This window comes from Macrobrachium rosenbergii, chromosome 31 (genome assembly GCF_040412425.1).
Source record: "Macrobrachium rosenbergii isolate ZJJX-2024 chromosome 31, ASM4041242v1, whole genome shotgun sequence".
Classification (NCBI taxonomy): domain Eukaryota; kingdom Metazoa; phylum Arthropoda; class Malacostraca; order Decapoda; family Palaemonidae; genus Macrobrachium; species Macrobrachium rosenbergii.
The window spans coordinates 19,048,685-19,076,596 of record NC_089771.1 but is presented as its reverse complement, the minus strand read 5'-3'; the positions used below and the strand labels follow the sequence as shown (position 1 = coordinate 19,076,596).

Sequence of the window (27,912 nt, the reverse complement as noted above, 5' to 3'; positions counted from 1 at the left end):
CAATAATTTTCTTTAGTTTTTTCCAGTTATTTGGGTTATTTGGCTTTTATGATATAATTACAAGGGTTCACTAGCCTTCACACCTATCAATGTGGTATTCAGCAAGATGAAAGTTGGTAAGTTTTATTAAAATACAAATTTCCAAATAAAATTTATCTCAATGCTTACCAAACAATCTAAAAACCTCCCCCCATCCCCCCTTAAATCTAAAGGGCAAAGAAGAGAATGAAAGAGGTTGAGATAATAACAGAAAAGAGAAAAAGTTTATAAAGCGACATCAGTTTGAGTCATCTCACCCTTCATACAACTTCAACATTGACTATAAACATTCTATGATGTAGCCAGGCAACTTCAACAAGGTATTTTATCACTGAGAGCAGATCCTAGGAGTGGGAGAAGGTAGTCTGCCTCTTTCACTTGTCCTGGGGAACCATTTAGTGTCTACTAAACAATAGGGGAAAAGCAATTTCTCAGACTTCTTGAGCTCTTGCACAGGATATCAAGCCATCTTTCCCACCACCCAAATGGTGTCTTTTTTATTACCTCATGAACCCATAGAGCAAGTACAATATTGGCTTGTACTGTATATGGGACTACCAAATAATGAGGAAAGTCACCAAAATATTGAAAACATTAAAGCTGACAATTAATACATAGAACTTTCACCTACAGAGAGCTTTAATTTTACAGCAGCACTACAATTTCTGGTATAAAAATTATGAGATTAAATCACTCAGAAAAAGCCAAATTCTGTAAAATAAGAATATTTCAAGTAACCTTTAAAAAATGGAGTTTTCATAATAAAACTAATGTTGTAATACTTACCTGAACACCTGAATTAGTCCTTAATCCCACTAGCCCGAACAACTTTCAATTACCTGTCTCACTATAGTGGGAATTTTAACAGCCAGCGTTACCAACACTGCAGGTAAAATCTGTCACTTGAGCTACCATAACAAATGGTTGGCAACGCTGACACAGGTGTGCGCCAACACGCCCCATTTTTGTCAACTGCTTCATTCAAGGTCAAAACTGATGTGGGGAAAGTTAAATATATCTTAGTTTTAACCAGACCACTGAGCTGATTAGATTTATTTTATGTGGCTAAGAACCAACTGGCTACCTAGCAACGGGACCTACAGCTTCTTGTGGAATCCGAACCACATTATGACGAGAAATGAATTTCTATCACCAGAAATCAATTCCTCTAATTCTTCACTGGCTGGTTGGAGAGTTGAACGCTGGGCCAACAGTGTGCTAGCCGAGAGCTCTATCCACCCCTCCAAATAAGAACTACTGATGTGGGGAAAGGAGGGTGGGAATCATTCAGGTGTTCAGGTAAGTATTACAATATCAGTTTTATTATGAAAACTTCATATTGCAATACAACCCCTGAACACCTGAATTAGCACAATTAACAACATTTAGAGGAGGAGGGATCAATTCTATTGCACACCACTTTGACAACCGCAGAGATGGTAGCTCACCAATCTGCTCTGCATAAGATATTTGTTTAGTCATACACTCACCACATCAATCAATGCTTTAAGTGAAGAGACATGTTGGAGAGTACTTTGATCGACAGTCAGGTCAGTACTCTTGGTCTGTCGACCTCCCTTGTGGTTATTCATAGCCTCTCATGTATGGAGGGAAATGAAGCAGTGTGCCGAGCCGCTGATCCTCCGGATAAGGCCTGACGATCGACGAGCGAAGAAATATCTTGGTGCCGACGATACAGTCTAGCCTACTAGAGCACCCCCTTGGACTCTCATAAGGAAACTATCAAAGACTAAGACACTTAAAACGTACTAAACCTAGTGTCATGTGATTATACTATCACTGTTGCCTAAGAATTCTAAAGACTAAAAGAATTCCTCTATCTGGTTAACCTAAGAATCTCCTCACTAAGTGAATACCACCTCAGCTAAATGAACGCTCCTAGATAATAGACTTCGCCGCTACACGTGGACTAAGAGAATAACCCTCCGAACCTCCGCACTAAGCGAATACCACCTCAGCTAAATGAATGAACCCTAGATAATAGACTTCGTCGCTACATGTGGATTAAGAGAATAGCCCTCCGAACCTCCGCACTAAGCAAATACCACCTCAGCTAAATGAACGCACCCTAGTGAATCGAACGTCTCTAAGTAAAGAAAGTAAAAACTGAGACAGACTTCCAAGTAGCTGCTTCCAGAATAGACGGCAGTGAATAATTCCTGGGAAAGGAACATGAAGTGAACATACTCCGAATACTGTGCAGTCGGGGAAATACAGAGCTGAAGACGACGAAGAACAACCCTGAGAAGCCTGGGAAATCACCTCCCTCTGAAAGTAACTAATCGCATTCTTTGACAGCGGATGGGAAGGATTCCGCGGAGAGAAGAAGTGTGTGCGGAAGCAGACAGAGTTTCCCAACCCTTGATAAATAGACTTCAATGCTCGCACCGGACATAAAGATATCTCCACTGGATCGCTGGTAATGAAAAATTGCCGATAACGAACTTTAAACGAACGAAGCAGAGTTTTAACCTCCGACTCTGTCTTTGCCGCAAATTCCAGAAGACAGACAAATACGTATCATTTCTCGCATAGGAACCCAACCTAGAAACTGCCTGAAGCTTGCCCAACCCTTTAGCTGAAGCTAAAGCCGTAAGAAAAAGCAACTTCTTAGTCAGTGTCTTAGCGTTATAGCTTCAATGGGTTCAAAGGCAGGGGAACGCAGGAAAAATATTGAAGTACTTCCAATAAGTCCCATGAAGGGGGTCCGAGTCCGCAAAACAGGACGTTCAATCTTAAAAGAATGTAATAAATCATCGATTATCTTACTACTTGAAACTTCAGGAATGTGGATGTGGACACTAATTGTACCACTAATCGTTGAGCGGTAGTAAGCAATAGCTGAATACGAAAGACCCTTGACTTTCCGAAGGAATACAAGAAAATTTTGGCTATGGAAGGTCTAGAGATGGAATGACCTTCCTTACGACACTAACTTCTATACCTTGTCCAAAATAAGTTAAGTATATCTTAGTTTAACCGGACCATTGAGCTGGTTAACAGCTCTCCTAGGGCTGGCCCGAAGGATTAGGTTTATTTTACATGGCTAAGAACCAACTGGTTACCTAGCAATGCTACCTACAGCTTATTGTGGAATCCGAACCACATTATGACGAGAAATGAATTTCTATCACCAGAAATAAATTCCTCTAGAAAAACCAGGAGAAGAAACCGGTAAATACAATCCAGGTCTTCACCAGAGGTCCAAAATACCAAGAGAAGTTGGGGAATAGGATTAAACCTCGCATTGCAGAAGGAACCAACCTCCCAGCAGTGGGAACAAAAAGCAATTGATGAAAATGGGGCGTGTCAGCGCACACCTGCGTCAGCGTTGCCAACCGTTTGTTATGGTAGTTCAAGTGACAGATTTTACTTGCACTATTGGCAATGCTGGCTGTTAAAATTCCCACTACAGTGGGACGGGTAATTGAGAGTTGTTCAGGCTAGTGGGATTTAGGACTAATTCAGGTGTTTAGGGAGTGTATTGCAACATGACATTATACTGAAACCAGAAGGACAACATTACATGATGAATACATATTAAAAGCCTTTACCTGTCTTGGTGTTGAGATGGTTTTCCCGTCATACTGTTAAGCATTGATGGTAAAAGTTCGATTTGTTTGTTGAGGTCCAGGCGTGGATATCCCATTTTGATGTAGATAATGGAGAAATTCTGTATGGATGGAATAATATATATTAGATTCATTCTAATTCACAATTTTCACATACAGTATACAGAATATATGCGACAGCATTTTTCCAAGAAGTTATATTTACTAAAAACCACATACTAAATTGATCCTCAACCTGATTAAAAGTAAGTTTTACTTACTGTTACAAAAGCAGTAGCACTTGGGTCCTGATACTGAGCTAACAAAGCCTCTACAGGGAGCTGAATACTCTCATGGTCCTTGACTCTTCGATTTACATGAATCAATAATTCCATCACCTTTTAAAGGAAAAACTTGACTAATAAACCACTACAGACAAGTGATATTGCAATTCAAATAAAATTACATAAAAGTTTCTCAAATATTCAAATAAACTTCCAATTACTGTACTCTTACATGTGTTAATCAATAAGAAGAAATTATTCACCTTTTTCCGCACAGGTTCATGAGGCGAAGCTAACTTCAAAATAACTGGGGCAAGAAATTTAAGCAGCTCCTCCTCAAGTGCATCATCTGTAGCTGCAGATCCAATGCGAAGAAATACCCTTTCAACAAGCACTGAAAGAAATAAAAGAAACAAAAAGTCTAATTTACAGTATATTCAATGTACTGTAAGAAAAATGTGATGGAAGCAGTGTATGTACAGTACTTCAAAATAAAGGCTGACCTTTACTAATCTGAACTCCCTGGGACCTAAGAAGTCCCAGACAAGAGAGATGTCTAAGATGATGGGTACCTCTCAACAAAAGCTAACCACCTCATTATCCCTTTATAACAACACATACCATGCATAATTGTGTAATATTTAATTATGTGTAATATCAGACCTGAACTTTTCCCCCAAAAACCCCAATCTTACCTTATAATCCATGTTTGCTGTGAGTCCTGATTTTCTAAGCAGTCAACATTTAAGCTGAGCTGAGTTTTACTTCAGAACATTTAGCTGCACTTCACATCAAAGTATTAATATGTTTAACATATCCAATACTTTTACAGGATATATTTATGCGTACTTAAAAATTAGAAAAAAAATAAAAAGAAAATGTTCTGTTATGATGGACGAGTATGAAATAGGCCTTTTATCATGGTGGGACGAACTGCATCAAAACAAGGAGCTATGATCTGAAAACTCATCGAAGTAAAATGAAATTTTTATAATAAAATAAGTTTTTATTTATACTTACCAAGTAATCACATAGCTATTAGTTCACTTACACAGCAGCTTGAATTCAACATTTCACAGGTAACACTTCACATGTCTATGTAGGTGACCAGTTCCCCCTCCTAACGGGAATATTAGGAATATCTTTAGCAGATAACTTCAATCTGTTCATGCTTTATGTCCATCAGCAGGGAAGAGGGTGGGCTCCAATCACGTAATTACTAGGTAAGTATATATAAAACTGTATTTTTTATTATAAAAATGTCATTTACTAAATTTAAGTAACCAAGTAATTACATAGCTGATTCCCACATTGATAGGAGGTGGGATACATGGACATATTCTATTCCAAAACATTAAGTATGTAATGAATTTGAAAATAGAAAAAACTGCTAGCATTGAAAACAATGCTTGTTGGTATAGCCATGGGTTGCCTCCTACTTGATGGGAACTTTGCAGTGAAGGAAGTACTCTGATGGCTAGCAAAGCATGATAGGTGCTTGACCTTGCCCTGGGCGCAGCACCAAAATAAAAACAACCAGACAACATTTTCATCTACACTGAAATAAAACCAAAACCCATCCACTGAGAGTGGTGAGGGCTTCTGGTATGTTGTACCTCCTGACTCTGCAAAAAAACTTGACACCTTACTACAAGGTGAAGAGACAGCACAAAAAAACAATCGTATGCTTCCTTCCATGATACCATGCCAGTCACTAGAAATGGTCTCAAGGCACAGGAAGATTCAACACTCTTTTAACTTCCATTAATATTAGTGACAAATGAAGAATGCTTACATTCCCAGTAGTTCGAAGGCAGGATGAACATACAAGGAATAAAATGTATGCAACCTAAAGAGGTAGAGGCTACTCTGATGTCCTTAGCTTTACTTAAAAAAAGGCAAACTGCTCTCCTAATTCTCAGTCTGTCCCAAGTTAAAAGTCCATGAGGACAATACGTTCTACTGTAGTCAGTGGATGAAACGGATCTCGCAATATCACCATATGTAGAGGATGTTCCTCTGAAAACTCAAAAAGGACAGAGACCTCCCTATTCTCCCACAGAGCTAGAGAGGGCTTTGAGTGCTCGGAGAATGATCTGGTGTCAGGGTGTAGCTGGTGCCAGAAGCGTTGGGCGCCAGTTGAGCTAAGAGCTCGGGACTGGTGGGCGCTTGAAGCATGGGCTGGCGCCAGGCTGTAACCAGTACCAAACGAGCAGGGCGCCAGGCAAGCTGGGCTTTGGAAGCTCTATAGCTGTTGCCCAGGCTAGAAGATCAGGCTCACTTGATAAGAAAGCAAGATGCGGAGGACAACCATACTTCCAGTACAACTATATGGAATGGAAGTAGAGATGCGGAGGACGAATATACTTCCAGTAGGAATAAGTGGAATGGAAGTGAAGGACAAATGAGCCTGAAGCTAAGGAGGTAGAGGGTGCTCTGATGTCCTTGGCTTTCACTTAAAAGGCAAAATGTTTTCCTTGAGCATTCAAAAATAAGCCATTTCAGGATGAGATCTTAGTCCGATCTTGTTCAGGTAAAAACCAAAAAAACTGTAGCCGGGCAGAAGGTTCTCTCTTCTTCAGAGTTAATGATGTCCATTAATTCCCTAAAAGAGAAAGAACGGATCTAGAACTTGAATAGATCCTCGTTATGGCTAACAATCCCAGGATAAACAAGGAAAAAAGTGTCTCCCTGTGAAAATACCTTCTCTAAACAATGACTTGGATCTCACTAGTGCATCCTAGTCGAAGCCAAAGGCCACTCGGGAGGGTGTCTTCCGTGTGAGGTTGCAAAGAGGAACACAGGATCAAACATGGGTCTCGTCGGTCATTCAGAAAACATCCAGGTTCCAGAAGACCAGATTCCTTCCTCGCTTGGACGTGTCAAAGATAAGGTCGTCTAAAGCTAGGTCCCTATGCTTAAACACTTAGTTAAGCATAGTTTAATACTCTTGACTCGTGGAGTACAAAAGATGTAGTATCTGAAAATGGGCCATAGATGCCTCTAAGAAGAGGGGTAGAGACTGCAACCCCCGCTTCAAAAATGGCCCACTTAGTCCGGTAGACAGGGCTACAAGAATGTCATCTGCAACAACAATAGTTTATGCAATAAGTCTAGCAGAAAAAACCTTGTACTGATGTGCTCCCTGAAGCTTCGAAAGTTCCTTGAAGTGGCAAATAGGATCATAATCAGTCTGCCCCATGGATGCCACAGTTCCCGCCAGACCGGGGGAAATAAGGGAAGTACCTGCTCTCAGTTTGTCTGCAAGAACTTTTAGAAGATCTGTTAACAGTAAAAATTCTCTTGCTTGGAGAGAAAATGAGAGAAAACAAGCCTTTCTTCTCTGTGTATACACTAGGACTGAGGTCTCGTCTAGAGAGAACACCACAGTCCAGGTGTAAACTAAGGTCAAGGAGCACTGAAGCTCCTAAAAGAAATGATTACAGCTCTCCAACACATGTGAGAAGGATTCATCATCTGGGGAGCATGACCCAGAAAGTTTCCGGTTCATCCTTGAGTTCCTCAACCAAGATCCATGGTGTAAAGTAGAAGGCTACGTCTGGGCTTTGAGGAAGAAGGGAGTTCCTTCTTCGTCTATGTATGTACAGCCACCATTGCAGGTCTGACTTTAATCCGGGGCTAAGGTAAAAAGGCAACAGTGTCTGACTGTGTTGCCTTATCCCAGTTGCAACCAAAGTACTTCAGTCAAGACAGTCGTTCCATGTAAAGACTGATGTAAAGTCCAGAAAAGAGGTCAAATGAAGAGAAGAGAGGACTCGTAAGAAGACCTAAAATGCCGCAGAGAGGTCAAGGCACAGGTTCCCGAACTGAGAAACCCTGTCTCGGAAGACGGATCTTCTGGTTCATCTCCATTTGTAGACAACCGAGCGATCTTGCAAAGCGTCGGTCAGAGCCGCGGACATTGCGAACCAACTGCCAACTCAGCAGACTCTTGATAGCTGTGCGGACACGTGGAAATCCCGCAGACTCAACGAAACCTTGTACAGACCACAAAATCCTGCATTATGGCACAGTCATCCACAGGCTAGCCACAATCCTTTAAACAGAGGAAAAACAAAACCTCGAGAGCAGACGCTGAGTGTTCATTGTCAGAAGCTGAGTAGGAGAAGGGGCTGCTAAAAACTGGATGCTAGCAGCCTGCAGGTCATTGCAAAAAACAGTCTCTGTCTTCCTTGAGAGAATTTTTTTGGAAGATGAAAAAGCTTGAAAATCCAAAAGTTGAGGCTGAGATCCACAAGAGGACTTATGACGGAGGTTGTGGTTAAGGAAGGGGAAACCACTTCTGCGACTGTGTGATTCTCTAAAGGAGAAGAGTACCACAACTCTCTTCCAAATTCAATGACAAGAGCGGACAATCCTAAGACCATTCCAACTATCCCTGTCCGCATCAGGCAGCACTGGGCGACAGTCCTAGGCAATGACTGTCATAAAGTTCTAGGGAGTCTCAACTTCTCCAGCCAGGAGTTCCTGGACCAGTCGAACCAATTCAGAAAAGTTAAGTATATCTTAGTTTAGCAGACCACTGGAGCTGGTTAACAGCTCTCCTAGGGCTGGCCTGAAGAAGTTAGATTTATTTTACCTGGCTAAAACAACTGGTTATCTAGCGGGAGCTACAGCTTATTGTGGAATCGAACCACATTATGACGAGAAATGAATTTCTATCACCAGAAATAAATTCTCCTAATTCTTCACTAGCCGCTTGGAGAGTCAGGCAACTTGGGCCAGCAGCGTGTAGCAGCTCTACTTGCAATGAATAGACAATTCAGAAACTAGATAAAATCTTTGACAAAGAGGTTAGTTCTGTCAAAGTACTAGAGGGAGGAATGCCAAAGACACATGCCTTTCTCCCTTCCCAACAAAAGTCACTCCTCAAAAAGTCCTAGCCCACAAAGGACAGGGCTGCGATACCAAAGATTTTGGTAGCAATGTCTTGACTCCAAAGTGAAGGCGGAACCGACTAAGAGTTTATGAGCGGAGAGCAGGCGCCTGGTAAATGGGCACTGGAGTCAACTATTTGGAAGCTGGAGCCAGGTGTTCCATTGGGAACTAAAGCACAAAAAAGAACAACAGTGTTTTCTAATGAAAAAAATACGTGCCGATCGAAAATTGTGGAAAGTTTCACAATTTGTCTCATTCTTATGCAGGGGCCATGCTAACTTCTCTGCATCATTTCAATTAGAATATGTACTGTAGAAGCAAGTACTTCGGACACTGAAGCCTGGAGGCAACTGGAAGCTCCCATGGATGACATGGCGTAAACCAGGCAGTCCCCGGTTATTGGCGGGGGTTCCACTCCAGAAAGCATGACAATGACCAAAAATCGGCGATGATAGTGCCAATCCCCGGTTATCAGCATTGATATCTGGTTATCTAAGCCACCATTAAGTGGGAATAAGTGCCAATAACCAGGGATCAGTGCTGATAACTGGAGATCGGCGCATATCGGTGCCGAAAATCCAGTTGTTGTCATCACTAGACAAGTGCCGTAAAACCGGACTGCCAATAACCGGGGATTGCCTATAGAGACGTCAGCCTAGCAGGCTGAAGACCAGTGCTCTGGAAGATGACCGCTGTTGAGTGATGCTCACACTTACACATTAAAACACTACGCCTTCATCAAGACACCTTTCCAGTGGCTGTCTTTCGATACCTGGATTACAGGCTCGACTGAGGGGCAACTACCCAGGGGCAAACTCCCTCAGACCCCTTTGGACCGCCAGTATGTCTCCTCCCAGGTGTAGGGGAGTATGACAGGGACTTTAGGTCTAGGATATCCGAAGGGACGGATAGCCGCCTGCTCTACTACACCTCCATGAAGACGCCTTTTCAGTGCCTGTCTGTTGATACCTGGGAATATGCAACAGGTTCGACCAAGGGGGCAATTACTGGGGTAATTCCCACAAGCCTCCCTTGGACATTCAGTATGGCTTCTCCCAGGTTTAGGGGAGTATGACAGTAACTTAGATCTAGGAGAACCGGTGGGCTGGATAATCACACTCAGTTTGCAAGGTTAATTTTCTGTTAACCCAGACACAAGACTGGCGATGGCATGGGAGGGAAGCGAGGGAGCCAGGCACGGAAGCAAGTGGATACAGTAAACATATAGGGCTAGTAGAAGGAGAGAAAAAGGGTATGTCAGCTTTGTACATACCTGGCTGACTGTTACAGTTGCTGCTTGTGGGCACTCAGGCACCTATGGGCACCTTTGGCTCCACAGAGCACAAGCTAACGCCAGATGGTAGATGCTGCCCGTGGGCGCTCCGGCGCTTTTTGGGCGCCTTTTGGCTGCTCAGAGCACGAGTTAGCACCATCGTCCCCTCATAGCATGATCTGGTGTCAGGCTGAAGTGAGCGCCAGTGGGAGCTTCTGGGTAATGGAAGAGTAGAACATTCACGATTTGCTCATCAACCTAGATGTGCCTCATCCTTGCACAGGAGACATGAGAAGCTTCTCAGAAAACATTCCAACTTAGTAAATGTACTGCCGAATCGAGTATTCTAAACAATATATTGCCGAAGCAAATACTGCGACTGATTCTAGGTCGACGATAATGTCTTGTTATTACTTGCTGCTTTTTGACGCTTATCCAGGTCCCGTACCAGTTTCAAAGTGCTCGCAAGACCTCCATCATCAAATTAAAAGTTTATTCATCAGATGTATTTGCTCATATTGCATATTCCACGCTGTTTGATATCCCATATCATAGCACTGATTAAACAAAAAAGTTTTAAGTTTCGTTTTGAAAGACTTCAAATCCTCAAACTACCTTAGCTCAAGAGGAAGCTTGTTATGTAATCTAGGAGCTGCATATTAAGCACCCTTCTCTCCTTACTACTTTCTACCCTTGCACTTTCAATTCCCTGCAAAGGAAAATGTGAAGGTTAAGGTAATACTATTTACCAATGGCTAGCAAGTATACTAGGTTCGGTAAACAAACATAAAATGCAAATCTTTAGCCTAAAGGAATGACGAAACATCCAAGAATTACTTTTAAAGCAATTATATAACGATGGTCTGCGAACAGTCTACGCCCTGTAAACCCCACTGATGTAGAATTTGGACTAAAGGAATGGCGTAAGATGCAAGAATTACTTTTAGGGCAAAACTACATCGGCTGCTCGCAAGTAGCCTTGGCAAAAAAAGTTTGCCTGGATTAGCCTAAAAGAATGACAAAACATTCTAGAATTACTTTAAGGCAAATAATCAGCAGCCAGCGTGTGCCTATGCCCAGAAAACACCATTTGAAAATTAATATTAAGGCAAAATTATATTGAAGGCTTGCAAGTAATCTACGTAAGATGCAAGAATTACATTTTAGGGCAAAACTACATCGGCAGCACGTTTTGCCTGGATCAACGTAAAAGAATGACAAAACATTGAAGAATTACTTTTGAAGCAATTATATCGGCGGCTTGCGAGTGTCTGTGCCTGGAATTATACCGAAGGCTTGCAAGCAATCTAGACCCAGTAAACAAAACATAATGGAAAAGATTCAGCCTATCAATTTAATACAGTAACAACAAAAACAAGGAAAATCTCATCCTGAGATTTCATGAAGGTTACTAATACATGTTCCAGTGGATGTGTACACCACTGAAATCCAGATATTATATCCGGAAAATAATGAATACATCTGCCGCCGTACTCGGTGTTCAACCAGGCACGGACGGAACAGATTGAAGTTATCTGCTAAAGTTGTTCCTAATATTCCCACTAGTGGGCGGAACTGGTCACCTACACAGAAGTGTGAAGTGTTACCCATGAAATTTTGAATTCAAGCTGCTGTGTAAAGTGAACTAATAGCTATGTAATTCTCTAGTAAGTTATTTATATAAAACTATTACATTTCTTCCCGCCAACCCCAGGAGACACACACTGGGGGAAGGCGGGCTGACGAGGTTTATTTCCTTCATGAGCTTTCATGATTAAGCAAGGAAAACACAATGCAAACAAGAGAAAGAAAAGATCCCACTGGGAAAACAGCTCAACAGAAGTCAGGGCAGAGAATGAAGCAACATGTCTGTACCACATGATGCCCGAAAGCAAATTGGAATGTTTGCATCTGAGCAGGCAGGACTCCCACCTACTGGACGGCAGTTAACTGCCTAACCACCTTGTTTTGAAATTTAAATGGCCGTTTCCAGCTTCGCTGAAAGTAATTCCTAATGTAACGGACCGATGGTTTGTATATCGTGTCAGAATAAATATTAGGCTATGATTCAAACGCTATCATAATGATGCCTATTTGAAGGTCAAACTAGCCAATTATCAAGTAACTCATAATCATATCCCTTGCAAGTGGGCCCATGCAAATACCATGGTGAAACAAGTGTGTGAACACCTGCAGGGCTGTTGTCTGTCCAAAGCACAGGGATTTGACCCTGGTAAACAGTCTCTTCATAGACAAAGCGGAGGGGCTTCTTGGAGGATTGACAGTTGGGGGTGTGAAAATACACATCCTTCGGATTCATTGAAAGTGTAAAGTCATTCTCTTTGATGGAATCCAACATAAATTATTTGATTTCATTTGAACTGAAGAACAAGCTTGTTCTATAAGGAAAGGTTGATGACTGGCCTCTAGCCACCAGTCAACATCCTCACCCAAAGACACCTGTAAAAACCTGGAGACAGGTGTTCTACAACTACCACCACAATCTTTTCTGGCACTGCCCCCCCCTCTGCTGGCCTGGCCAGAGGTTTGGGAAATCCTAGAGGGTAGGCTGGAAATGACTGTACAGGGTTCTGTTCCTGTTGCTGTCAAATCACCCAATTGCTTGATATGCTCCTCCTACCTGTGGCAGCTGGAGAAGGGACAACCTACCTTAATGTCCCCGCTCCTCCTCTTTCCCTTGCTTTCCCTTTTAGCTGTGGCTGGAGAGGGTGGTCAAAGTTGTTGAGAAAATTCCAAGTCCTTTCTTGAGGAAGAATATACTAAATTCCTTGTCTTGGTTTCCAGGAGGGATGAACCTTACGAACAATGAACATAGGTTTGGCCATCCCCAAAGACTTTAATGTCATTTCCTTAAAAGCCCATGGAAGAACTGAAGAAGACTACATGGTGGATTAAGGCATCCAGGCTATCGAAATGCCTTTTATCCCACACTCTTCAAACTGAATAAAGAGGAACCCATAAGTGATCCATTCCACAAAGGAAGACTATGCTTGGACCACATAAATCTGCTGAGGTACGGGAGAAAGAGTCCAGGGTAGTTATCAAGTTTTGGAAAGAATGGGGTGATGTGGGGTCCCAACCACACTCAGAAACCCCTATTTCAACCCTACCTTTGGTAGAAGTTCCACCGGTAAACACCCCTAGGTTATGTTAGGCTGGTATTTTTTGGTTCTTTTAGTGTACTATATTTCCTGGGCATTTTTGCATGAAAAACCCAAAATGATATTTTAATGATAAAATAAAGTTTGTTCATACTTACCTGTGAATATATATATGCTGTATTCTCCGAAGGTCCGACAGAATTTCAAATTTGCGGCACACGGTGGCCGGTCAGGTGGATTAATACCCATTCCCGCCGCTGGGAGGCGGGTATCAGGAACCATTCCCATTTTCTATTCAGATTTTCTAACGCCACTGTCTCCTGAGGGGAGGAGGAGGGCAATATAAATATATATATCTGCCAGGTAAGTATGAACAAACTTTATTTTATCATTAAAATATCATTTTGTTCATGAGACTTACCTGCCAGATATATATATAGCTGAATACCACCTTTGGAGGGGGTGAGACAGCCAAGAAATAGGAAAAAACCAATTATTGGTAAAATTATTTTGGTTCCTTATCTGATAGCGTAGCTGACTGGGAGTGGTTACTGTCACTCCCTAGTCTGCTTCTGCTTTACTAGAGACCCCAGCGAGGTGTGTGACCTATATAGCTGGCGACTTCTAGATGATCTGTCAGCGGGCGTGACCACAATGTGACTAGATCATAGCCCATACAAAGAGGACAAAAGAGCATTACTAACCACCTAACCAGCACCTAAAGCGTTAGTTTGCAAAGGATTGGGAAGACTGCCTCCAGTAACGACCCAACAACCACAAAAACACAATTAAAAGGGGATAGGATCAGAGTTACCCCTTGTCCCCAAGGTTGCTGGAAGCAGCAATGTATGGTCTGCAGCGTAATTGGTATGCTACCTAAACATCTTGCCAAGAGTGTGAGGCAAACACCGAATTAACCAGCAAAATGTGGCACTAAAAATGTCACTGAGTACCATATTTTCTTGAGCATGCATGGAGGTAGCAACTGCCCTCACCTCGTGAGCGTTAACTCTCAACAACTTGAAGTTGAGTCGTCACAACTAGAGTGTAAGTCCCACGCAACAAAAAAAAAAATGAAGAATGCCAGTGCATTCTTCGACATAGGTTTAACTGGTTGCCTCACAGAACACCATAAAACATCAATGGACCACGAGTGTCCTGTGTTCTTTTAAGGTAGTACTTGAGAGCTCTAACTAGACGCATAGAACTCCCTCAGGTTCCTGTCCAATAAGGTCTGCTAAACCTTTAATTTCAAAGTGTCTAGGCAAAGGGTTAGAAGACCTATCATTCTTAGCCAAGAACTTAGGGCTTAAAGAATAGACAGCATTGTGTTCATGAAGCCCACATGACGGCCTCTAACTTCTCTCACTCTCTTACTTTGCGAGGAATGCCAAGTTGATAACATCCTTAGAGATGCAGAGTGGAGAGCTCAAAGGACTAAACATCAAAAACTTGAGCATTACGTCAAAGTTCCAAGCAGGGGGAAATCAGCTGAACCTTGGACGTCTTGGCAAACTCAAATGATCGTGGAGGTCCTTATTGTCAGACAAAGCCTAATCCTCTGTGTCTGAATACAATCGAAAGCATGCTCGATAACCTTGATAGTCGGAACTGCTATACACGAGGTTTTCTCTTAAGTAAAAGGAGAAAATCCGCAACCTGGCTCTGAGTGATAGAGGAAGAGGGAAAAGCCCTTCTTTCTACACCAACCTTTGAAGGTTGCTCACTACAGATAGTATATCCTTTAGATGAAGAACTTGGCTCTAGCGATGGCCCGTGCCACCTGGCCAGAAAAACCCTTAGCTCTGACCAAGTTTGATGGTCTGAAAGCAGTCAGGTTCAGAGCGGGGAGGTCAAAGATATCGTGAAGTGGGTTTGTATGAGCAGGTCTGCTCTCATAGGAAGGGGTCCTCGGGCGTCTACCAACCAGAAGAGAAACTCCGAGAACCAGTGGTTCGAAGGCCAAACATGGGATGAGAGTCATCCTGCGTCCCTTGTGAGGCCAAGAACTGCGTATGACTTCTCCCAGAATTTAGAACGGGGAAAAAGGCGTAAACATCTATTCCCGTTCAATCCCAGGAAGAGCAACTATCGCAACTGCCCCAGGGTCGAAAGAGTACAGATGAGCTTTACAGAGGGAGCCTCGCTGTTCTTGAGGTCGCGTAGAAAATATCCACAAGATGGCGACCCAAAATTTCAAAAATCTTGGCAAACCTCCTGATGAAGGGTCCATTCCTTCGGCAGGAGTTGATGGCGCCAACAGAGCAGGTCTGCTCGAACATTTTTTCGACCTCTGCCACAAAACTTGTAAGAGAATGAAATGTTGCGAGCATAGGCTCAAAATAATCTCTCTCTGCAAGGCTGAACAGGGAACAAGTATTGTCCGAGTTTGCTAGAACTACACGATTGCAAACTTGGACCTCGAAGAATTAGCGAGCTAAAGATAGCCGCCAAATCTTTGAAGTCGATGTGCCAGGACACCTGTTCCCCTCAGGTTCTAACACTTTCTCTCCCCTCTAGTGTTGCCCCCAACCTGTTGGACGACCATCGTGCGGAAAACAACACTAGGTTGGGGTTCAGAAGCTTGAGGGAGATCCCTTCTGCAATTCCGTTGGATCGAGCCACCACCACAGATCCTCTTTATATAAGGAAGAATTCTCAATTCCTCTTTCAAGTCTTCCCTTGCTTTGTCAGTTCTCAACAAAAGAACTGAAGAGGCCTGAGATGCAGACTCCCCCAGAAAACAAACTTCTCCAGCGAGGAAATGGTCCCCAGCAGACTCATTCCTTCCTTCACCTAGCTTGTTTCCTTTTCCAAGAAGGCGAAACTTTTTCAGACATAGAAGTTGCGTTCTTGCGACGGAGGCGCTATAAAGCCGCTGAATAGATCTGAATTCCCAGACACAATGGACAGTGAGGGATCAGCTGCGACTTCTCCACAGACCAGAAGTCCCAGGGACTTCACGAGTTGCAGAGTCAACTGAAGGTCCTCCAGATACGCCTTAACCGGCGGCGGCTCGAATCAACCAGTCGTCCAAGTGAGTGAGATCTGGCGTGCGACAGATGCAACTGCATCGCAACGTTTTTCCAAGGGCGTGTAAACACCCTCGGAGCAAAATGTGACGCCAACAGCATCTGGTGTTCCCAGGCGGTCAACCATCCAAGTACTGACCAGACCCAACGTTGCTTAATCCGCTGATCGGACGAGAAGCGGTGTTTTCAACGTGGTATGGCCCGTTGTGCAAGTCAAAGCAGAGAGCCCTGAACTGGTACGTCTAGTCCCCAAGACAACCTGAGATACTTCACCGAACGTGGATGAATTGGGGCGTGAAGATAAGTATCTTGAGATCCAAAGATACCATCAATCCCCAGGATGAAGGGCTCCTAGTATTGACTGCGAGGTCTCCATCTTGAACTTTTCCTTCCGGACCAAGTTGTTCGACCTGTTGACGTCAAGACGGGTCTCAGCCTACTGAAAGTTTCAGGACTAGAAACAATCTGTAGTAAAATCCCGGGAAACACCGAGTCCAATATCTGTTCCACTGCTCTCCGCTCGAACATCTGTTCGGCAAGGTCAAACAATTTTCTGTTTGACAGGAAGGCAGTTGAAACAAAAAACAAAGAGGAGACAGGAAGGGAATCAAGTAACCTCTCTCTCACAGTAGGAGGGACCAAACGTCTGCCCCTCACTCTTTCCAGGCTTGTGCAAAATGAAGCCTGGTTGCAAAGGGAGTCTGGAGATGAAGGGAGTCACTTGCTACCTCTCTTGAAGTGACATTCCTTCGGGGAAAAAACTCTTTCTCGTGGTGCCAGGTCTCGTGTTGCTTCCCATGGAAGCCCCTTTGTTATGCAAACATTTAGCTTTCGTTTACTTTTTGTATCTGAGATCAGTGCAAGCGTTATGAAGGAGATGCAGTTTGAATGTCGATAACTTTAGTTTTGAGAAAACGATATTTTTGCTTCTCTGTGTATTTATTGCTTGCCGTTACACAGTTTGATGTTTTTATGACATAATGAAAAGCCAAAAAATAGACCTGCAAAGTAATATAACTTCGCTAAATGAAGCGAGTGTCAAAACACGGCTGAGGTTGGCCAGCGAGACGTTTTACTTAGTCAAGCTCTGAGCTGCTACTGACTGACTGCCACTGACTGCCCTGCGGCATTCCTGTCTTTCGCTGATGCGTACTATGTCCACAGGGTTGCCATAGATCGCATTAGATATTATTTCATAGCTAAAAGGAAATTACCACCGATATACTGACAATATCATTACATTATATGAAAAATGTAATTTGACTATGATAGGTTACTGTTTTGTTTATAACTTCTAACTGTGGCGAACTTTTAAATAAAACTTTCTGAGAAGATAGTCAGGATATGTATGATGCCATATATAAAATATCCCAGAAAAATTTATTTCCGATTTTTCGTCAAACGCTCCTTAAGACAAAGACAACTGCGAGGTGGAGAGGAGGAGCCGACGGTTGAAAAAGTCTCAGGGAAAACAGATCCTAAAGAAAAAAGCCAGAGTCTGATAATCAGAGGAAGAAGAAGACGAAAGAAGTTTCTCTTCATACAAAGGCTTGTGACGAAGGATGTTCTTCCGCAGCTGGTGGGTCTTGGTGAGTGGTGAAAGTAGTTCGATTCGCCGATACGTAAGCGGGAACTCCCGCGAACGAAGAAGTCGTCAACTAGAGTACGTATAGTAAACATAAAAATGTGGAACGCTTCACGATTAGCGTGTCATCCTTGCGCAAAACCATGCTAATCTTCTCTGTATCGTTCCAATTTGGTATATGTACTGCCGAAGCAAGTACTGGCTAAATTAAGAAGGACATCAAATGTTGAAGCGGGTAGTTGTGCGACATGATGAACAACTGGAGCAGTGTCAACACAAGACTTGAAGCTATACGGCGAAGCGAGCGCGGGCGTCATGGCGTGACGCGCGAGAGGCTCCGTGGCAGAAGTACTAGAAGAGTCACAGCGTGGCGCGCGCGAAGCGTCATGGCTGGGCGCGCGCCGAGCATCAAGGTGAGCGCGTGAGCGTGAGAAGCGCACGAAGAGCAAGACGCGCTCCTGGCGCGAGACAAGAGAAAAGGCCAACACCTCAACTCAGGGAAGACGAATGGAAGCCACTAAACACTCTAGAAGACAGACGCTCTGTATCGTTCCCGAAGCGGGAGACGAAGGTGAAAGTCTGTACCTCTTAACAGGCAGATTCAATCTTGAAGGTTCATGAGAGCATCCAGCTGTTGTTGCAACCCAACAAAAATCTTACGCGTTGGAGAAGCCACTCTCTCAGGAGAAGGGCTGAACCTGAGAGAAGGAAGGGGCGAGAGACGCATACTTCCTTCCACAGGGAAGAAGCTCTAGCCACTTGCCTTAGCGCGACAGGGGGTCGAGTAGTGATCATTCGAAAACACTTTATTCTCTTCTGCAGAGGAATATCCATCGCAACTTTCGGGGAAGAGTACAAGCATCTAGAGGAAGAGGACGTGAAGCGTCCTCTCCTCTAAGCTTCTCTTAAGAGGGCGAGAGTCCAACCGAGAGCTCCAACCGTGGCAGGAGGACGTGTCGGAGGACGAGAAGCAATCCTTCAGGATGCGTGCCTGAGCACGATCCCTGGCAGCCTGGGTAGCGTCATCAGGACCTGCCGAAGGGACGCCCAGATCGGTGGGAAGCCCCCGTAACCCTCATGCGGCTTTCGACATACTTGCCCTCCTGGTCCTGGGAGTTCGACAGAGGTCCAGGCCTAGAGGCATATAGGGCCGATCTGACGCCCCCTCCACAACACTAGGGGCACTAGCACTAACACTATGCGTTTGAATTGCATTCACTTTTAGTTTCAAGAGCACGCATTGACTCCACACGAGAGCCAGGGAGTACCTTCCTGCAGCAACAAACTACAGGGTTATTAATAAATTACTACAGGTTTACTATTAGGAGAAAACCCTGACTGTCCAACTAAGGATGCACTCTAGGAGGAAGATTTCCTCAGCCTATCACGCTCAATTTAAGCATATAGGGCTTCATATTTCTTCCACTCACCCTCCAGACAATCCCACACATTCATTACCGATTATCATAGAGCATTGAACACCCTTACATATCATACGCAAAGAGTGAGGAACTATCAAAGTCTTCGATAGCCTCACCTTACATTCACCAAGCTACAGACTCGATAGCTAGGAGGTAAGACATCTTAATTATAAGAAAAGTCAAAGCAAAATCAAAAACGGTCACAAAGAGCGTATGCCAAGTCTAGATCCAGTCGAATACCAAAAACAACCAAAATACTTAAGTGACAACAATTTCCCGAAATCCAAAAGGCGGAGGAACTGACAACAGGTGTTGACAGTCCGGCGACAGAAAATCTGAATAGAAAATGGGAATGGTTCCTGATACCCGCCTCCCAGCGGCGGGAATGGGTACTAACCACCTGACCGGCCACTGCGTGTGCCGCGAAATTTGAAATTCTGTCGGACCTTCGGAGAATACAGCTATATATATATCTGGCAGGTAAGTCTCATGAACAAAATGGGTTATCATGCAAAAATGGCTGGCTGGAGGCTTACTGGCAACTTACAAAATTTTACTGTTCCTTTTATAACAGGTTTCCTTAACCAATCCCTTCTTAAACATATGGCTCCCACACGCCTTGTGTATACATGGAACCATTCCAGGGTGGCCAACATAACAATAATATGTCCGTTCTCTCTCCGTGCTTTACCCCAATCAAAACCCCCTTGTTCCCAAAGAGTCCCAGATAAAGATGTGAGGTTAATAATAATTGACGGTAATTCTATATATTAGCTCCGCGCCTGTTTTTACCTTTTCAACTGGTTTTTTCTACACTTTTAGGGGTTCTGATACTGGCGGTGCATCTGTTTGTTGTTGGCCAAATGGTATGTCCCTTCGCCGTGTTTAGTACTGGCCCAGGGGGGTTAGGTACCCATACGTTAACAAGTTATTGCACTTGCCGGACGGGATATGAACTGATTGAAACAGACGTACCCGTGCTCTGTCTTGTGAAGATCGCATATGGAAACCCCTTGTTGGATGGACTTCTGGGGTTAATTACAGGATAATGACACTCGAGCGCCAAAAATTAAAGGTAAATTAATAATTAGTAACCAAAAAACTATAGAAAAAGTCAAGTTATAGTGCCGTTGCCGCCGCGGAGCTACTATATAGTTCTACCTAATTGATTCCCAATAAACACCACCACCTCCTTCATCAGCAATGCTAAAAGTATAGGAAAACTCAATTTCCAAGGCAATAGACCTATGCTGTGCAGGGTTGTTCTATAATTTTACTGCGTTATACAAGTACTGCACCGTAGTGCAGCATCATTCACATTATTTTAGAATTTTCTTTGTCTTAACCTTCAGGTTTTGTCAAAATGTAATTTAAAAGATAACGTATAATAAATGTGTGTCTACAGACTTGGTTATTAAAATATGAGGCTACAAGGTACACGACTTTATTACATAAATCCACATACTATGTATACATGCAGGCCTAAAGGCTATAGTGGGGGGTAGGGGTCTCATCACTGCAAAGGACAGACCTTAGGCTATCTTTATTTGTTTCTCTAGTTCTAGGTTGTCACTATTCCACTATTTTTTTAATAGCGTCCCTTAGGTTTTCTATAAAGATTAGATTTACGACTAAGCGAGCCATTCCGGTCTGCTGACCTGGCGTTAAAAGTTTTCTACTTCATTAATGTTCTTGGCTACTATTAAGCGTAAGGTCTATAGCCAAAATCTACCCTAAATAAGACATGGGCCTCACAAAACATAAACAAACATTAGTGGACTAAATTACCTATTCAATGCCTTGTGGCTCTGTCATCGCAAAAAACTCCCGAGGGTTTGGGTAACCCAACCCTAAACCTTCACGAGAGACTACCTAAGCTTACCCAAGACATGGCACTGAAATATTCGAGCTCTTAGAAAATCCACACTGAGACCTAGACTACTCACGCAGCTCATCTTGCTGGTTTGGTACAGTTGGCGTAGTCATCGTCCTGGTTTAAAACTGTATTGTTTTACACTGTCGGGAATAACAATTGCATCGTCATCAGCTGGAACACCAACTCACTCACAGCCTCCCTCACACAAACAATAGAATCTTCAGCACTACAGAATGACAGTTCGGGGAGAGTGAGGGTTCTCACGGGTTCTGGTATTGCTTCTCGTACAGGACGACATCGGTGGTGGAGCACTGATGACTCGAATCTCGTGCCCACGTGAATTCATCGTTCACGTTTTTCGAAAATAATTTCTTCAGCTTTAGAATAAATAAAAGTCAAACTTTAGATACGCATTGATGTCAGACTACTTCTTGAACTAATTAAATAACTCAGAACTAAACTACACACTCATATATATATATATATATATATATATATATATATATATATATATATATATATATATATATATATATATATATATATATATATGACAGAGAGAGTAATTTTGGGGCAGGGTGGTAGAAGCATGGTAGGACTGGGTGGAGAATGCAAAGTGGGTCAGTGTAGTTTTAAGAATCCTTCTAGAAGTGACTGGTATGGATATGAGGAGAGAAATCGTGAGGTTAAAGAATGACAAATTAACGAATTATGTTGGGATTACAAGTGAAATGGTGACAAGGGTTTGTAAGATATCGAGGAGGTTAGGTATAGGTTATCTGGAGCAAGGAAAGGTTCCAAATTCTGGATAAGACGAGAACTGTTCTACTGTGTAAAGATAAAGGTGACTGAGGGGACTGTAAAAATTATAGAAGGATAACATTACTCAGCATTCCAAGGAAGGTGCACAGCAAGATTTTGATTATGATAAGAAGACAGATGACAGATGGACTGATAAAAGAACAGTTCATGTTTAGACAAGGAAGAGGGTGTGTAAAAGAAGTCTACAGCATATCTATGGTCTGCGCCTCCTGTTTCCTCCCGCAAAAATTTGATATTAATAATAAACATCCACTTGAAATTATCTTTGCTCTGCTCCCTTGAATCAGCTTCATCCAGTACGAAATCCTTATCACTTATAGAACAATTGCGTTCACAATGGCTGTCAAACATAAGAAAATGCGCCAATCATGACTTGGCTTCCGAGGATTGGTCTACGCTATAATCTGCTTTACTTTCTGAGGCCTGGAGTGCTTGTGAATACTTGAAAAAAAAAAAAAAAACATCCAGTGCTTCACAGGCGAGGCTGTCCATTTCAACATGACTAGTTCCAAATACAATAGGCCTACATATCCCCGATTGTGAAACCACACACAGGATTCCTTTGTGATCGCAGACGGGAACACTGATACCTGCCCAAGAAGTCTCCCTGGAGGTCCCCACTTACCTGAACCCTTCAGATAGTCATCTTCCTTCTCTTACATAGCTTGACTCTGCCATGGCTTAGTTTCCATCGACACATTTTCCTCTTTTTTATCCAGATTATGATCATACTTGAAATGAAATATTAACAAATTGTACTAAAAATTACGTTTATTTGAAATGAGTCTGTTACGAGAGTTGGGTTCAATATAGGAAATAAGGTATACTTAGCGTAGGTGTTTCGTTTGCCTTTAACCAAGGGAGAGCTGGAAGCTTACGCCACGTAGTCGTAGTGTTTTTGCTCTCACTTGTACAGTTGTTAAAAATGTGTGTAAATAAATTCTTTTCTTTGGGTAACCTAATTTGTATTTGTTCCTGAAGCTGAGGTTATACCGTACATTGTAACTAGAGAACGGATATGTACCTCCAATAAATAAGAAATCTTAAGAGCCTTAATTCCAACAGAATTTCGCGAGACTTTGTTATGCTTTGTTTACTGATAAGAATTTTCTGAGACGATTGTGGGTAATGCCATTGTTATGTGGAAGTTTGCAGAATGCTGGAGGAAGAAAGCAGTTAAATCAGAAAAACACCGATGAATCTTAGCCGTCCTGGAGTTTGTTATATTATTCACTCCCTGGGTAATGAATAGATTTCACCAAGCATGGATTTAGACTTGGTAAGAGAGGCAATGATAGGATGCTAATGATATATGGTGCAAAAGATATGTTGAACAACTTTTTATTTTTATTCTATTTTCATTGTTGTCTACATCCGGGTAGAAATGTGTATCGTCTACCAAATATTTACACTGCATTCATGTTTTCTTTTCTCATAAGCCATAATACAGAAATTAATTTTGTTAATATCGTTCCTAAGTCCTTGCCATGTGAAATCACCTCTTACTAATGTTTTTGACGCAGATTTAAGATTCCAAGTCTTGCATCATAAGCTCACATGACTGCGTGAAATTCGGCATTAAAGTTTATTACATGTATAATATAATTAACATTTCATTTTTACTTTTGTGTATAGTATTAGGAATCAAATGACAGGAGAGAAAGAGAAAAGACACCACATAGAAAATACTTGAGTTTCCTGAGTAGATGAGACAATAACGAAAGGGAGTCACAGATGGCATGGGCATGTCCATACCAACCCAGGGAGCATTGTAGGCCTCACCGATAGTCATCTGGCCTCCTGTGGTCAACAATAGAGTTAGATGACCCAGACCTACTTGGATCAGAACTACCGGATAGGAGGCTGGAGATGACTGGAAATTTTTTGAAGAGAAAGTACAAGAAAGACAAAAAGTTGCCGAATTTAACGAGCCCCTCTTGAGTTGTGTGACGATGGAGGCGATGATGTATCTCAGTATATTGATTCTCAATAGCGATTTCTGTGGAGTGATTTTTTCTGACTGACTGATTTATGAATTTTTTGGCTGTAAAGTCAAGCACTGGGGCTCTTTCAGCCATTCAGTCCTTAGACTGTGAAAAGGAGTTAGAGTGGTTGGAGAGCAAGATGGAGGAAATGATGAAAGAATATTAGTTTTGTGGTGATGACTAATTTTCGATAATGACACTCAAAAGCAAACAGAACCTTTTTATGAATCTGGTGTGTTATACCAAAAAATACAGTAAATGAGGATAGATAAACGTAACCAAAGTAATGAGAGTGGCATATATAAAATTAAATTTAGAGAATAAGACGTAATCTTTGACTTTTTTAACATTACTAGAGGTGGTCTGCAGCGTCCCTTCAGCCCTGCCTGCACCAACATTTTCGCCATTTACTTAACCTCCATTCTTTTTTTTAAAGGTTTCCTCATATCGTCTCCCTAAAACTTTTGTTTTTTTGTAGGAGTGTCTGCAAACGATATCAATCCCATTTTCAGATATCTTTTCTATTTCTTCTATTTGCTTTTTGTGTTCAACATATTATTTCTTAATCCTATTAAACAGATTGTTTATGGTTGCACATGCCTCCTGTATTTCTAAACAACAGTCTGTGACATCTGTATATTCTTATTACAAACTGCTAGTATACAAATTCCTGTTACAGACCTTACTGTCCTCATTTTCTTAGCTGGTTTTAACTTGAAGTTTTAGTTTATATTACAAAGTTTTTTAATTCCCCTACAATTCATTTAGAGGTCTATTATTTGAGCAAGACTTCACCAAGAATCAGCAACAACTTCAGAGAACCTACTGAAAAGAAAACTGAAGCTGCAAATTGGAGGAAGATTGGCTTTAACCTAACTGATAATGTGGTCATAACCTTGTCTTTTGTAAATACTTTTAAAATATTCAAAATTTTACGTATTGGTCCTGATCACATGGTCATGCATTCATTATCATTAATCTCTTCACTATCTTCATCATGAATCTGTTTTGCTACTCCTATAAAATCTTTTCCTTACAAATCTTCTAGCCACTGTTTCTTCAATGTTTGTCTCTCTCCCTCCAAGGTATGGTACTCTGTGAACTCCCAGTAAGTTGCTATATGAGCACTTCTACTCCGTCTTTCTTGAAGGGAGTTTTGCACTGGTACCTGAAACAATAAAGTCCTGGAACCTGTTTGAGAAGGGCCCTAACCTTAGGACTGAGGAACATACTCCAGCCTCTATTAAACTTTCTCTCCTCTGGAGCCTTGGTTTCAGTATTTATTTTACTTCGGCATTTGGTCTACACCAGACATCAGTTCTTAAAAGCTATAACACTTGCACCACTTTTAATTGAATATACTGGAATTTTTTTCAGGGCAAATTGTCTAATGCTGACCATTCTAGTTGCCCTTTCCCATCTTTTGCCCTCTGTAATTTATATACTTGTAAAATCTATAGAACGGTTGCATTTTCTAAGACTATTGTTACCTTATAGTATACTGGCAGATAAACCATGCCTTTGTTCCATAAACAAGATATCTGATTAGTTATCTACAATGACTGTTTCACTTTTTATATTCTATACAAAAGAACAGTTCCATTACAGGCCGTACCACATCCAATGTTTATAAACCTATCACTTACCTTAGTTATGGAAGAGGAGCATGGTTTCTGAGTGAGGTGGACAACTTTGAGCAAGGAAGGGGCTTCTGAATGAGTCTGTGGCTTCTAAGCTTTCCAAGGAATGGCGACTCCCAATATGTTGATTCTTGTTCTACCATTACAAAAGTATTTGAAATTACTCAACTACACTTTTCTTATACATCTTGAATTTTGTTGGATCACCAGAATGGCTTCAACAAAAAAACTCACAGGAAACTTTTCCTATTGTTTTCTTATTAGGTCATCATCTTCTCTGGGTAAGAGATATCTTTTTTTCACCTACTGAAATTTCTAAGGCATTCAACACTCTCAAGTACTTTGTACTATATATGGCTTCTGTCACACTGAGTTACCCTTTACTGTACTGTCAAATTATTTGCAATTTATATAACCCTACAGTTATTACTGATAGCATGTTATCTTCTCCTTTTACTATTTCTAGTGTACCACACTATATAAGCGTGATAAGGTTCTGAAGTAGCAGAGGCAAATGACTTTATATAAAGTGACAGAAATTCTCCTTATGTACATACAAATATGTAAAGAAAAAATACTCAAATGTTTATATCGCATAGAAAACATCTTTTTTTCTAAAATACACTGAGGAGATAGAGGGATATGTCTGTACACAATGACAGGTGATATGAAAGTTGCTACCCTACCAACTGCCTGCTGGAATTCTTATGAATGCAACAGCTCTGGTACATTCAAGCACACACACACACATACAAACACACAACAGACACACTCAAACAAAAACCACAACCCAGAAGCCTCAGGGAATCTCTTTAACAACCATATGTGAAATTTAATACTTTTAAATGTATAAATATATCAGAGTTGAATCAACATCTTATTAAACAACACATTACTCAGACATACATCCTTATGAAAATCACATCTTTGAGTTTAGATTTAACTGATTTACACTTATCAAATCTAAACTCTTCTCAATAATCTTACATTTCCTCTTTTAGCTTAGTAACATAGAAAATGGTACTTGGGTGAACAATACAAAATCATCATAAACAGAAATAAAATGGGAAAATCACATAATTTATACAGTACTTTGACAACAATCGTTCACGTAAGCAAATTATCTTATAATGTTTTCTTCAATATCATCTACTGAGGTAATGTACACTTACAATAAGCTTTCCTGGAATACCCTCCTCTTAAAACTTGTAGCTCCGGAGGGTCATGGCCCACCTCATAACCCTTGGAATTTCAATCTTGCATCATTGGATGTAAGCAAGTGCCTTGTAGTCTGTCTGTATCAAGAAATCCACTTCATACAGGTACAGATAGAATACCCCAACTACAAATAACATTGATAAGCATTCATTTTCAACTGTGCAGCATTTGCACAAGCTCTTCTTGAGTTTCCTGCTTGAGTAAACACTTAGAAATACATAATCAGCACACTCTTGCAGGAATATGCCTACCAGTCCCTCATTTGATGCATTTGTCTCACAATGAAGTCCTACTGAAGTCTGGTACACCTAATATTAGTTAATTTTCTAAAATCTGCTTCAATCTATCAAATGCTTTCAGTTGAGGTTCCATTGTTCTGTCATCCCTTCTTCCCTAGTTTGGTCAATGGGGCAAGAAGATTTGTGTAATTGTTCACAAACTTCCAATAGTATCCTGAGATACCAAGGATGATCTCATTTGTGTCTTGATCTTTGAAGGTGATGCATACTGGTTCTTCATTAGTTTCACTTCATTCATGGCCATTTTGTTTTAGCAGTTAGTTATAAATGATTTGTTTAACCAGACCTCTGAACTCTTTTAAGGTTCTTCTCGGGCTGGGATTATCCATTTTACTTTGACTGTAGTAACACTTGAAAGATTAGAGAGTAAGTCATACTTCCCTCACTATCTGGAACAGGTCCTAGAGTCCCTCCGTATATTCTTCCCATGATGCTGTATGACTGAACACTCGTCCACAATATGGTCAAAGGTATGGGGTCCAGCTAAAAACTACTTCATCACTCTGTTCACAGTTTCTGCCGAATTCATCAATCCAAATCAAACCAGACTTATTCTTTGTGCTCCTCCTACTGGGATCCACCAATAGCCTTTGCTCAAGTCCACCTTATTGAAAAATGTCACTACAAAGTTTAATCTTCCAATCTCAAGGATCTCCCATCAGTTCATCAACAGACTTGGTCATGACATACAGTCAATGGTACTCTATACAGAATCTGTTTGATACATCTGTTTTTCTCACCATTACTACTAAGTGATGAATATGGGACAATTCCCATTTCTAGCATCTCAAATTCTTCCTGATCAGTTCCCCTGTAGCATACTTTAAAGGGTACATCTTTGTTCT

General features: G+C 41.7%; 1 protein-coding gene, 1 non-coding gene and 2 pseudogenes across 2 annotated transcripts in view; all 4 read right to left on the bottom strand.

Moving 5' to 3' along the window:
- LOC136855388 (proteasome adapter and scaffold protein ECM29) overlaps positions 1-21,389 on the bottom strand; it is an 83,532-nt gene extending 62,143 nt beyond the window's left edge. The window contains exons 1-4 of the mRNA XM_067132329.1: positions 21,174-21,389; positions 4,159-4,289; positions 3,893-4,009; positions 3,615-3,733 (exon numbers count right to left, since the gene is read on the bottom strand). Coding sequence (XP_066988430.1) covers positions 3,615-3,733; positions 3,893-4,009; positions 4,159-4,289; positions 21,174-21,213 — 407 coding nt within the window. The 5' untranslated portion in view covers positions 21,214-21,389. The remainder of the gene's footprint in view (positions 1-3,614; positions 3,734-3,892; positions 4,010-4,158; positions 4,290-21,173) is intronic.
- Positions 9,019-9,117, bottom strand: LOC136855545 (U6 spliceosomal RNA; annotated as a pseudogene).
- On the bottom strand, positions 16,312-16,430 carry LOC136855550 (5S ribosomal RNA; annotated as a pseudogene).
- LOC136855543 (U6 spliceosomal RNA) lies at positions 17,902-18,005 on the bottom strand. The gene has a single exon (XR_010858062.1). It is a non-coding gene; the product is annotated as a U6 spliceosomal RNA (small nuclear RNA).
- Positions 21,390-27,912: the final 6,523 nt, after the last annotated feature.